The sequence below is a fragment of the Dromiciops gliroides genome, chromosome 6 (genome assembly GCF_019393635.1).
Source record: "Dromiciops gliroides isolate mDroGli1 chromosome 6, mDroGli1.pri, whole genome shotgun sequence".
In the NCBI taxonomy this organism is placed as follows: domain Eukaryota; kingdom Metazoa; phylum Chordata; class Mammalia; order Microbiotheria; family Microbiotheriidae; genus Dromiciops; species Dromiciops gliroides.
Window position 1 is genome coordinate 249,873,429 of NC_057866.1, and position 13,624 is coordinate 249,887,052.

Consider the following 13,624-nt stretch of genomic DNA (forward strand, 5'->3'; position numbering starts at 1 on the left):
AATCCTCTAATTCACTACTGATTAGAAAGATGCAAGTCAAAACAATTCTGGGGTACTACCTCATACCTACTGGATTGGACAGCAGAGGAAAATGACAAATGTGGTAGGGGATATGGGGAAAATGAGACATTGATGCACTGTTGGTGGAGTTGTAAACTGATTCAACCATTCTGTAGAGCAATTTGGAACTATGGCCAAAGGGCTATAAAAGCATGCATACTCTTTGACTTAGCAATACTACTACTAGATCAGTATCCAAAAAAAGATTAAAAAGCAATAAGGAAAAGAACCTATATGTACAAAAATATTTATAGCAGCTCTTTTTAGGTGGCAAAGAATTTTAAAAAATGAGGGGATGTCCATCAATTGGGGAATGGCTAAACAATTGTGGTATTTTATTATGATGGAACACTATTGTGCTATAAGAAATGATGAGCAGCATGCTTTCAGAAAAACCTGGAAAGACCTACATGAGCCGATAAAAAGTGAAATGTACAAAGTAACAGTTAATACTGTAAGATGATCAGCTGTGAATGACTTAGCTATTCCAAGGAATACAATGATCCAAGCAAGACAACTCTGAAGGACTTATAATAAAAAATGCTATCCAGGGGTAGTTAGGTGGCGCAGTGGATAGAGTACCGGCCCTGGAGTCAGGAGGACCTGAGTTCAAGTCTGGCCTCAGACACTTGACACTTACTGGCTGTGTGACCCTGGGCAAGTCACTTAACCCCAATTGCCTCACTAAAAAAAAAAAAAAATGCTATCCAGTCTCAGAGAAAGAACTGATGGTGTCTGAATATAGATCAAAACATATATTTTTGTAACTTTATTTTCCTTGAGGTTGTTTTGTCTGTTTTCTTTCACAACCTAATATGGAAATGTTTTACATGACTACACATATGTAATTTATATTGAATTGCCATGCTGGGTTTGTTTTTGTTTTTGTGGGGCAATGAGGGTTAAGTGACTTGCCCAAGATAGTAAGATAGCTAGTGTCAAGTGTCTGAGGCTGGATTTGAACTCAGGTCCTCCTGAATCCAGGGCCAGTGCTTTATCCAATGTACCACCTAGCTGCTCCCTGCTTAATATACTTTTGAAAAAAAGAAACATTTCCTCCACACAAGGTCTACTTTGATTGTTTCAGTCAATCTGCAGCAGCTCCTACATCAAGCCAGAAAGACTTTGTGTATTTATTGTTTAAGGATCAGCCTGGCTCAGTCTGGAAAGGTCTAGAAAAAAGAATGCTACTGGTCATAATAGAAACTATTTTTCTTGACCATGGTGATCCATGAACTGACCGTCCACTCCTGCAGCAATACAATGGGAAAAGGCTCAAAGATATTAAGGATTATTCAGTTCGGTATACTTAACTTATAATCTTTTTTGAGAAAGTAATGAGCTGATAAAAAAAAGTAGAAACATATGGGATGTCCACCAATTGGGGAATACCTGATCAAATCATGGCATATGAATATAATACAATTTTATTGTGTCTTTACAAATGATTGAAGGGACAGTTTCAGAGAAACTGATACAGAAGAAAATGAGCAGAACCTGAAGTTTATAGAATAACAACATCACTAAAGACAAACAACTTGGAAAGACTTAAGAAGCCTGATGCAATGGCCAACCTCAACTCTAGGGGACCCGGACATATGTGACCCTAATAAAGCTGTTCTCCTAGGTTTTAATTCTTCATCCATGAGCAAGCTATCCATCTCCTGATAGAGAGGTGATGGACTCTGAATACACAAGGAAACTTAGATTTTTTTTTTTTGACATGGTCAATTGGGAATATATTTTGTTTGATATACGTATTTGTTACAATGGTTTTTCTTCTCTTTTCTTTTTTTTTGGGGGGGGTGTGTGTGTGAGACAATTGGGGTTAAGTGACTTGCCCAAGGTCACACAGCTAGTAAGTGTTAAGTGTCTGAGGCCGGATTTGAACTCAGGTCCTCCTGAATCCAGGGCCGGTGCTCTATCCACTGCGCCACCTAGCTACCCCTTTGCTTTTCTTCATTCTTCAATGGGTGGTGGGTTAAAGAAAGAAAACAGATTTTTGCTAATTACAAGAAATTTAATTTCAAAGAGAAAATGAATAATGAGCAGACATGCTAGTGGAAGAACTGAATCACTTATTGACATAGAAAATGGTTTAGTTAAATATGGTCTATTCACAGGCTTTCCATGGAAAGGCAAATAAAGAATCGGGCAAAATTGGCTTCATGTGATAGTCACATTGTTATTTTGCCTTAGTGTGGTCATAAGAAATGTAAGCAAACAAACCACCATGAAGTTAAATGCAGCTTATGTCCCAGTCATGATAGCCAATTAAGTACTGCAGAATTTCTGAGTAATTCATCTTCCAAGCTAAGTAAACAGATTTTGAGAAAAAGTGGCTAAAATGCAAAAGTAACTTAGCAGAGGATGGTGAAAACTATTGGAAAATACGGCTTGGGATCAAGAAATGGAAAACACCAAAGTTTAATACACTGCTCAGAAGCCTATTGCCTATATATTTATAAATGGCTTCTGGATTTAATCATTAAAATTGAACCCAATCCAGCTTAATGGAGAGGAAAGGACAAAAACTTGTTAAAATGTAGCCAATTTCAGAACCAGCTCTTTTTTGTGTATTCAGATCGATTGGTTAGAACAGAGGTTTTAAAAAATGCCAACCCAGAAGAAATGAGAGATGAGAAGACACTGAATATAACGGCAATAGTTCCATATTTATTTATTTTTTAAAATGTTAATGCCAAAAAACAGGAATTAGAAAAAATGACTGTCTCACTATTTTTTAGTAAAGTTTAATGGATGCAAAGCAGCTAACATAATGAGGAGGCTGAGTGAGCACAAACCTCCTTCCTTGGCCAGTAAATATCGACTCTCCTTGTTGAGCTGAAAGACATTTCAGCCAAAGATATAATATTTCTAGATGGTTCTTGGATTCTGCACTGTTGAAACATTTTTCTGCAAGGGAAACAGCATGTTGCAATGAAAAGAGTGCTAGATTTGGAATCAGAGGTCCTGCGTTCAAATCCCACTTTGTATGAATGTGACTTTGGGAAAGTCACTACAGCCCTCTCGGACTTTGTTCTTCATTTATAAAATAAGTGTGTGGGGCCAGGGGAAATTTAAGTTCCCTTCCAGTTCTAAATCAAGGATTCCATTCAGAATTTGAAGGGCTAAAATGTGGGAGATTCATTCTGCTCAGTCCCAGAAGGGAGAAGTAGGAGTGATAGATAAAAGTTTCAGACACGTAAATTTATGCCTAATTTTAAAAAAGAAAATGCACAGAGTATGCCCAAAGGGCTATGGGGCTGTGCATACCTTTTGACCCAGCAATACCACTGCTAGGTCTGTATCCCCAAGAGATCATAGAAAAGGGGAAAGGACCCACATGTACAAAAATATTTATAGCAGCTCTCTTTGTGGTGGCAAAGAAATGGAAACCGAGGGAATGCCCATCAATTGGGGAATGGCTGAACAAATTGTGGTATATGAATGTAATGGATTACTGTTGTGCTGTCAGAAATGATGAGCAGGAGGCATTCAGAGAAACCTGGAAGGACTTAAGTGGACTGATGCTGAGTGAAGTGAGCAGAACCAGGACAACATTGTACACAGTAACAGCAACATTATGTGATGATCAATTGTAATAGACTTGGTTCTTCTCAGCAGTGCAATGATCCAAGACAATTCCAAAGAACTCATGATGGAAAAATGTTCTCCACATCCAGAAAAAAGAACTGTGGATTCTGAATGCAGATTGAACCATACTGTTTCTACTTTTTGGGATTTTTTTCTTTTTTTTGAGATTTTTTTCTTTTTGTTCTGATTCTTCTTTCACAACATGACTAACGCACAAATGTTTAATATGATTGTACATATATAAGCTATATCAGATTGCATTCTGTCTTGGGGAGGGGGGAAGAAAAATTTGGAGCCAAAACTCATATGAAAACAAATGTTGAAAGCTTTATGCAACTAGAAAATAATAAAATACTTTTATGATAAAAAAAAAAGAAAATGCATAGTGAGCACAGAAAAATTTCTTAACATTCATCTTCTCTAAGACTGAAGATATTCATTTAAAAGTCAAGGAAATGGGGCAACTAGGTGGCGCAGTGGATAAAGCACCAGCCCTGGATTCAGGAGGACCTGAGTTCAAATCCGGCCTCAGATACTTGACACTTACTAGCTGTGTGGCCCTGGGCAAGTCACTTAACCCTCATTGCCCTGTGCAAAACAAACAAACAAACAAACAAACAAATAAATAAATAAAAGGCAAGGAAACTAAAACCTATCACTAGAGGTCTCCAAATAAAAGATGGATGACTATTTGTTATAACTGGCTTATAGATCTATTATTAATGGGTTGGGTTAGATTGCCTTTGAGGTTCCCCTTTTCACCTCTAAGAAACTCAAGTCCGTAGTATGGCATATAATTGTTGTCATTCAGTCATTTCAGTCGTCTCTGATTCTTCATGACCCCATCTGGGGTTTTCTTGGTAAAGATACCAGAGTGTTTTGCCTTTTCCCTCTCCAGCTCATTTTATAGATGAGGAAACTGAGGCAAACAGGGTTTAGTGACTTGTTCAGGGTCACACAGTGATTAAGTCTCTGAATTAAGTCTTCTGAATTCAGGAAGATGAGTCTTTCTTACTCCAGGCCTGGTGCTTTATCCACTATATCACCTAGTATGGCATACAAACTCACTTATAAAACTGGAACATAGGGCAGCTAGGTGGTGCAGTGGATAAAGTACCAGCCCTGTATTCAGGAGGACATGAGTTCAAATCCAATCTCAGACACTTGACACTTACTAGCTGTGTGACCCTGGGCAAGTCACTTAACCCTCACTGCCCTGCAAAAAACCCAAACAAACAAACAAAAAACCTGGAACATAAAGACAATCAAAGAACATAGACAGTACTGACTCACAAAACAATTAGTGAAGTTGAGAAAAAAAAGAAAACTGCCCAGTGACACTGGCATTGGTTTCATTTGAATTGTGGCTCATGGCATAGAATGCTGGGCCTGAAGCCCAGAGGACCTGAATTCAAATCCGACCTTAAACACTTTCTATCTGTGGGACCCTTGGCAAGTCACGTACCCTCTGTCTCAGTTTCCTCATCCATAAAATGAGTATAATAATAGCACCAACTTCCCAGTGTTGTTGTGAAGATGCAAAGAGATACTATTTATAAAGTGCATAGCACAACATCTAGCACATAATAGGTGCTATATAAATGTTAGCTATTAGTATTATGTTTTGAGTTATTCTGCTAATTGGTACTTTACTTGCATCTGTTGCTCTACCTGGTTTCCACTCCATGAAACAAGATATTCCTCAGAGACTAAGTTCCTCACTTTTTTTGGGGGGGGGGGCAGGGCAAGGAGGCTTAAGTGACTTGCTCAGGGTCATACAGCTAGTGTCAAGTGTTTGAGGCTGGATTTGAACTCAGGTCCTCCTGAATCCAGGGCCAGTGCTTTATCCACTGTACCATGTAGCTGCCCCAGCTCCTCACGTCTAACCTCATCATCAAGAAGCTAAATCAAGCCTTGATTGACGTCATTGCCCTCAGCCTCCTCTCCCCTCTGACTGGAGGGCTAGAAGGCAAGAGTACCAAAGTCCTCCCAATACCTTCCTTTATAGAGGAAAGAAACTGGATTCAGCTCATTCCATTTTGTATCTTCTGCCTTTCCTGGCTTCAACTCCATGGAACAAGATGCACCCACAGGTTCCCCTGGTGTCCACTCCTGCCTCGTATTCTTTATGCCTCCCCTCATTAGATCGGAAGCTCCTTCAGGGCAGGGATTGTCAGAGCTTAGCACAGTGCCTGGCACATAGTAGGCACTTCAGAAGACCTGAGTTCAAGTTACTAGCTGTGTGACTCTAGGCAAGTCACTTAATCTCCGCCTGACTCACCTTATGAAACTGTAAAATGGGAATCATAGTAGGATTATTGTGAGGATAAAATGAGATAATACTGGTAAAGCACTTAGCACACAGTAGGCACTTTAATAAACATATATTCCCTTCTCTTTCCCCCTCATCTAACCTAGTTTGAAAATCAGATAATACCAAGAAAATACACATAACAGACAATAGTTCGAGCTTCCAGCTTTGTTAATGTACCTATTTTCATCTGTGACAATAGTTAAATCTCCATATTTGTCTCAACTGGATTGAATACATACATAAAGAAGCCGGAGTAGAGTTAAGATAATTTCAAGGGTACTTGGGGATTGGTTTTTTAAGATATGTCAGAGGGCAGCTAGGTGGCACAGTGGATAAAGCACCTCCCTAGATTCAGGAAGACCTCAATTTAAATACAGCTTCAGACACCTGACACTTACTAGCTGTGTGACCCTGGGCAAGTCACTTAACCCTCACTGCCCTGAAGGAAAAAAAAAAGATATGTCAAAGATTATAAAATTCCAAATAATAAGAGATCACAAATGGCTCTGTATACATGGAGATAGAGGCCACAACAGTTACTATCACAAGAGCCAAAATGAACAATCAACACATAGGGAAATGGAAGGATGAATGATGGGGTTAAGATTGCAGTTTATTGCCAATTCTATCTTGCACTTTAGAAGTAGTGGAGAAAAAAGAAAAAAAAAAAAACCAAAAAACCAAACCTGTATGTCTGGGTAGGTTAGTGACTAGTTATGGCGGCTAAGATGCTACACCTTTACCCCTTTCTTTTCCCCCTTTTGCAGGGCAATAAGGGTTAAATGACTTGCCCAGGGTCACACAACTAGTAAGTGTCAAGTGTCTGAGGCTGGATTTGAACTCAAGTCCTCCTGAGTCCAGGGTCAGTGCTTTATCCACTACGCCACCTAGATGCCCCTACACCTTTACCCTTAAAAGACTAAAAGTACTAGGAGGGTTTCTCATATTAGAAGTTAAAAAAAAAACAAAGATATTTAGAATTTAAATATCTTGATATTTTAAAAAGCATCTAATTCAGAATCTATGTTTTAGCAGTAATCAGTGGGCCCACACTTCTTTTTTGGAACTAAAATGGAATTGTCATTTGGCCAAACAATAGCTTGTAGATACTTCGAGGAGCTCTAAAAAGGCTCTATTTCACCTCAATGTCAGCTTTAAGAGTAAGCAATTCCATATTAAGCGCCTACTTACCCTCAGTTTTCTTTGGGTCATAGCTGTTTCTAATGCCATTTCTCTCAGGGGATCTCTGGTGACATCTAGCATGGATGCTTTGATGGTATCTCCTGGATAAAGGCTTAACCGAGACTGTCTAAGAGCCATCCTAGTCTGGAGCTGCATTAATTCTTCCTCCTGACGTTTCAGCATGATCTCTTGACTAATCAGGTTGCCTTCAAATGATTTTTCATATTGTCTGCTGCATTGAAGAAAAAGAAAAGTATTTTTAAATAAAATCAAGATAAATCCAGAAAAGCATGATCATATAGAGTAATAAAATTTTTAAGTAGCTTCAAATGTACTCCACCCTAAATGCTAGTACCAACACTGCCAATTATAAATAAACAAATAAATAGCTAAAATGAGGGGCTAGAAGAAAGTCAACTATGCTTCAGCTGAACTAAAAGAAGCTGGGTAGCAATCATTATATCAGCTAAGGCTATATTAAAAAAATGGATATAATCAAGAAATATGCAGGGAAAGTATATTAAACATAAGCTAAAAGCATCATATATAACAAATCTATATCAATACTTAATGTATAGGTAGCATTGAATATAAAGAAAATTTTAATTAAATTAGAAGGATATATAATAAAACTATACCAATCAAAGCCCTTAATATATTCAATTCAGATCCAGAAAAAACTAACCAAAAAATAAACAAGAAAGAAGTTATGGACCTGAAATAGAACTTAAAAAAAAAATTATAGATGAGAGATTTCTGGCTATTTCTGAATGGGAATAGAAAAGATCTATACAAAGCAACATCACAAAAATTGACCATTTATTGGTATATAAAGACATCTCCCCCCAAAATAGAAAAGCAGAAATGCTAAAGATATTACTTACTGATCATAAAGCAACATGTTATATTGAATAAAGGGCCCTTAAGAGAGTAACATAATTCTAAACAAATTATAGAAACAGCACAAAGTTTATTCAATATATCAAACACTTTTAAGATCTGGCTAAAGTGCTTGTTAGGGGAAAATTTTCATCTCTAAATGATTTCATTAATAAGAGAAAATAAACCAATGAATTGGGACCATAACTAAAAAATTTTTAACAAATAAAAAATTCCTGATTAAACAGAAATCCTAAAAACTGAAATTGAAAGCAAAGTGACCATTAAAGGGATAAATAAAAGCAGGAGGGTTTTTTTGGGTGGGGGAAGTAGGAGACAAATAAAATGAATCCACAGTTAGCTAATTTGATTTTTTAAAAGAAAGGAAAAGCAAATTACTCATATCAAAGATGAAAAAGAAGTCAAATTATTAGAAACTATTTTGCCCAATTCTGGGGGGGGGGAGCCTGATAATTTACAGAAAATGGATGAACACATAAAAATATTTTAAAACACTAAAAAATAAACTATTTAAATAAACCAATATCAGAAAAATAAAATGAATAAGCCACATATGAACTCATAAAGGGGGGTGGGTGGAAGTGAGACTCCAGGACAACTGGCATTTGCAAGTGAATTATATCCAACATTCAAAGAACAATTAATTTCAATGCATAAACTGTTTGCAATAAAAAGAAAGACACCTTTCCAATCTCTTTCTACAGTACAGATAAGATCTTGATGCTTGAATGAGAGACAAAAAAGAAAACTACTAGTATCCATAATAAATACTGAGGTAAAATTTAAAAAAATATATATTAATGGGCCAAAATGGCATATTATAAGCTTGGGTTTATACTAGCAATAAAAAATTGGCTCAATATAAGATTATAAATGTAATAAATCATGTTAATGGCATAAATAATAAAAACCATATGATTATATCAATAGATGCTAAAAAGGCTTTTGATAAAGTCCAACATCTGTTTCTACTTTTAAAAATGTAGAAAATATAGTAATAAATGGAGTTTTCCTTAACAGTAAATAATATCTATCTGAATCCAGGAGCAAACATAGATAGTAAAGTCCCTAATTTTTTTTTCCATTCATCTATGCATACGTGGGTTTTGTGCGCGTGAACAAATGTGCACAGAGATGACTATAGAAAAATTAGAGGCCTTTCAAATAAGATCAGGAAAAGGCAAGAATGCCCATTACCAACCAATACTGTTTAAAACAGCAGTAGCGGTGCTACCTATAGCAATAAGACAAGAAAGAGAAATTGTGGGAATGAGGATAGGCAAGGAGAAAACAAAATTATCATTTTTTGCAGATGATTTGATGATTTACTTAGAAAAGCCTAAAAGTCAATAAAAGTTTAAAAGAAACAATAAATTCAACGTTGCAGGATATGAAATAAATCCAAATATATCATCAACATTCCTGTATCTTAGTAACAAAACACCAGAAAGAACTACAAAGAAAAATTCCATTTAAAATAACTATAGAAACTATATAAATATTTGGGAGAATATCTAGCAAGATGCATCAAGAACCATAAAGTATATGGATCTAAATAAAAAACACTTTGCAGAAATAAAGGCTGGTCCAAATAACTGGAGAAACCATTTGTTGTTTTTTTTTATCACAAAAATGTCTGTCAGCATCATACCCTCTACCATCCCAAAAAGCCAGCGCTTATTAAAAATAATATTTGAGTCATCCTATATGACCAACAATATTTTATTTATTTATTTGTTTGTTTGTTTGTTTGTTTGTTTATTTATTTAGTGAGGCAATTGGGGTTAAGTGACTTGCCCAGGGTCACACAGCTAGTAAGTGTTAAGTGTCTGAGGCCGGATTTGAACTCAGGTCCTCCTGACTCCAGGGCCAGTGCTCTATCCACTGTGCCATCTAGCTGCCCCAACCAACAATATTTTAAAAGAAAAAATTCAGCAAAATTCAATAATAGTCAATAGACAATAAATAATTATTAAGCACCTACAATATGTCAGGCACTGTGCTAAGCACTAGGGATACAAATATGAAAAATAAAGACAGTCTCTACCCTTAAGGAGTTTACAATCTAATGGAGAAAGACAACACCTTCAAAAAAGTTAAAATGTGGCAGATGGACACAGAGTATGCAGCTTGGAGTCAAGATGAAGTAAAACAAATCCCAAAGGATTATAGCCATGTGGAAAATGACGATATATCTAAGGACATATCACCAATGATTTTTAAAAGTCTAAATATATATCATATCCCTGAACCTCCCACCTCTGTGCAAAGGGGTGAGGGGTGTTTGTCATTTCTATTTTGGTTGCTATGGTTTTTCTATAGTGGGTCCATGTATTTCACTTATGCTGCTTCAATCAGTACTATTTTTATTGTCTCTGGAAAGAACATGTTTACTATTTGTACTTTGTTACATTTATTTGCATTGTTTCTGGGCATAATTAGTTGGGTTTTTAAAGTTCCATATGGTATTAAGCACATATTTTGTTTAGTAAATGCTATCAGTCTTTTAGTTCTAGTTTCTCCAACAATTTATTCAATTCTATGCATTTTTCAAAGCTTTCTGTTAGATTTGTCCAAAACTAAGAAAGGGTCACTAAAGTTTCCTGTTATTATTCAGTTACTCTTTATGTCCTCTGGTAATTCAGTTAATTTTTCTTTTATGAATCGGGATGCTCATGCATTTGCAGTATGTACGTTTAATATGAATGTTGTAGTTTCCTTGTTTATCTCTTTTTATATCATCAGTTTTTGGTTTTGCTTTACCTCATAGAATAATTTCAATTCCTACTTTTTTGGATTCACCCGATAGACAATAAATTTTGTTCTACCCCATGTATTGTTTTGGTTTGAAAAAAAATTTTTTTTTGAGTAGGCCTTTGCTTTTTAGGAGTGTTCCTTACAAGCAATAGACTGTGAGGTTTTGGTTTCTTATCCAATCTTTTTTTTTTTTTTTTTTTTGGTTTTTTTAGTGAGGCAATTGGGGTTAAGTGACTTGCCCAGGGTCACACAGCTAGTAAGTGTTAAGTGTCTGAGGCCGGATTTGAACTCAGGTCCTCCTGACTCCAGGGCCGGTGCTCTATCCACTGTGCCATCTAGCTACCCCTCTTATCCAATCTTAATCTTTCATTTTATTGAGTTTATTCATTTACATTTAAAGTTGAATTAGGTTTATAATTTTCTCTAACTTATTTTTCTGAATTAAGATTTTGTTGTTGTTCTTCATTCTTTGTAAAAACAATACTTTGTCTTCTCAGTTATTTTTGGTTACTCTACTTTAAGACAACCCTATTCCCATAAACTCTCCTTTACCTAGTTCTGTTTAACTTCTTAAATTCCCTTTTTTTTTCTTTCTCTTATCTAGTTCTCCAATTCCTGCCCCCTTTCCATCTCTGTTAAGTAGTTCAGTAAAATACCGCTTCTCACTTTTCAACTTGTTTTATTCGTTTTTTCTTTCGTTTTCAGCATCCTTCCTAATAAGACTTTTCACTTGTTCTCTTCATTAATTCTCTTCTATTTCTGTCTAATCTGTTTTCAATTATCCTATTTGTTTTTTGATTCATGGTCCTTATACTTATTTATTTCTTTAACCTCTGCATTCCTTATGTCATCTAAGCTTCTAGGATCTTGATTTGGAATTTTAAACAATTTCTACATTTATCACTTAGTAAATTCTTACCCTTTTTTCCCCCTGTTGTATCTTAGTCTTAGAAGTGTTAATTCCTGGCGGAGATAGGATAAACATATTAGCCCCATGGAAGAAATTTTCCTGGGGCCCTGATTGTACAGTTCATTACTACCCTTTCCCCCATTTACCATGAAATCTTCTCTCTGGGTCCATGCCTTCCCCTTCTCTGGATGTTAGTTACCTCCAAGAGTTTAGATTCCTCTTCTCTTGAGTCAGCATGCTGTCATGGAGGCATAATATTTTCACAGAGGTAGTCGTCTCTCTGAGCCAGGGATCAGCAAATTAAAGGCCACGGGCCAAAGGTAGCCCTCTGCTTCTTTTTGCATGGCTGGTCGGTTAAAAATAATTTTTACATTTATATTTCGACCCTGGGCCTGTCGTTTGCCAACCCCTGCTCCAAATAACAAATCCCTGTCAATTATATTCCTTGTAAGGCTCCCAATCTCTCTAATTATAAAATTCTTCGCCAGTGGGAATTTTTTTCAGTGGAAGCCATTTCTACCACTAAAGCGAGGTTTCCCTGTTTCAATCCCTTTATTTCTCACTTCACCAATTCTGTTGACTTTCTTCTTCCAGTAACTACAGGAATTAGTTTCTCATCATTATTTAACACTGACTTGATTAGAGTCTATCACACTTACCCCTCCATCTTTTTCTCTTCTCTCCTCTTTTATGAATCCTCCCACTCTGTAGTTTAATCCCACAATATCAAAACAAGAACAACACTGATTTACTTGTAGACCTGGAGGTGTGAAGCTTAATCCATGATGTTTCAGGTTGGTTCCTCCACCATTACTACTTTTAAGTACCACTTTCACCCTTTTCTGCATGTATTTTTAGAAAGAAATCTCTTAATTGTCACCCTTATTATTTTGTTGTTTTTGTAATTACATAGATGTCTCTCCTCTTCTCTTTTAAACTCCTTTTTTTCCTGGCATAATTTATTTTGTTGCTTTGTGCCTTCCTATGTTGCTCTGTTTTTTCCCCTTTCTTGTATTTCTTGTCTGGCATGTTTACAAAGTAAATAATCTGCTCACACCTTGTTTTCATTGTAGGAATTCTTCCAATGCCTTTTTCATTAAATATCCATTTGTTTCATTGATAATTAGAGCTCAGTCTTCTAGGATATGTCACCTTTGTGCTCTTTTTTTTTTTTTTTTGGCGGGGCAATGAGGGTTAAGTGACTTGCCCAGGGTCACACAGCTAGTGTCAAGTGTCTGAAGTCAGATTTGAACTCAGGTCCTCCTGAATCCAAGGCCATTGCTTTATCCACTGCACCACCTAGCTGCCCACCTTTGTGCTCTTATGGTTTTCAGAACACACTCCATTCTACTCTGCAGTTTCTGGTGGGTACAGAATGGTCTTCTGATGGTAGAATTTCTTTCCCCTCTATATTATGACCTTTGTCTTGGATGCTTACAGAATTTGTCCTTTCTTATAGGAGTTTAAGTCTTCTAACTTAGAGTTTGTTGTATTGTTTTTTTGGTTTTTATTTTTTTCATGGATACATCCTAAGGATTCTTTTGATTTGACACTTTGTTCACTAAGTTCAGAAGTTCTGGACAGCTTTCTTGGATTATTTCTTGCATTACGCTACATTCAGGTTTTGTTTTTTTAAACTTTTGTCTTTGCAACCTGTCTTTGAGATCAATATGTTTTGTTTGTTTAGACATCCTGTTTAAGTTACTGCTTTTTGCCATTCTTCTTCTTCTTTTTTTTGTGAGGCAATGAGGATTAAGTGACTTGCCCAAGGTCACACAGCTAGTGTTAAGTGTCTGAGGCCGAATTTGAACTCAGGTCGTCCTGACCTAGCTGCCCCCTGCTATTCTCCTTCAAGATTGTCCTTCATTCCATGGACTTGCCTTCACAATCGGTTGTTTCCTGTT

At 36.4% G+C, this 13,624-nt stretch overlaps 1 protein-coding gene across 5 annotated transcripts in view; it reads right to left on the reverse strand.

Moving 5' to 3' along the window:
- The window catches only part of PTPN13 (protein tyrosine phosphatase non-receptor type 13), a 235,606-nt gene that overhangs the window by 105,169 nt on the left and 116,813 nt on the right, over window positions 1-13,624 (reverse strand). For all 5 annotated transcript variants that reach the window (XM_043971895.1, XM_043971899.1, XM_043971897.1 and 2 more), the window contains one exon: window positions 7,163-7,385. In XM_043971895.1, the coding sequence (XP_043827830.1) occupies window positions 7,163-7,385 (223 nt within the window). The remainder of the gene's footprint in view (window positions 1-7,162; window positions 7,386-13,624) is intronic.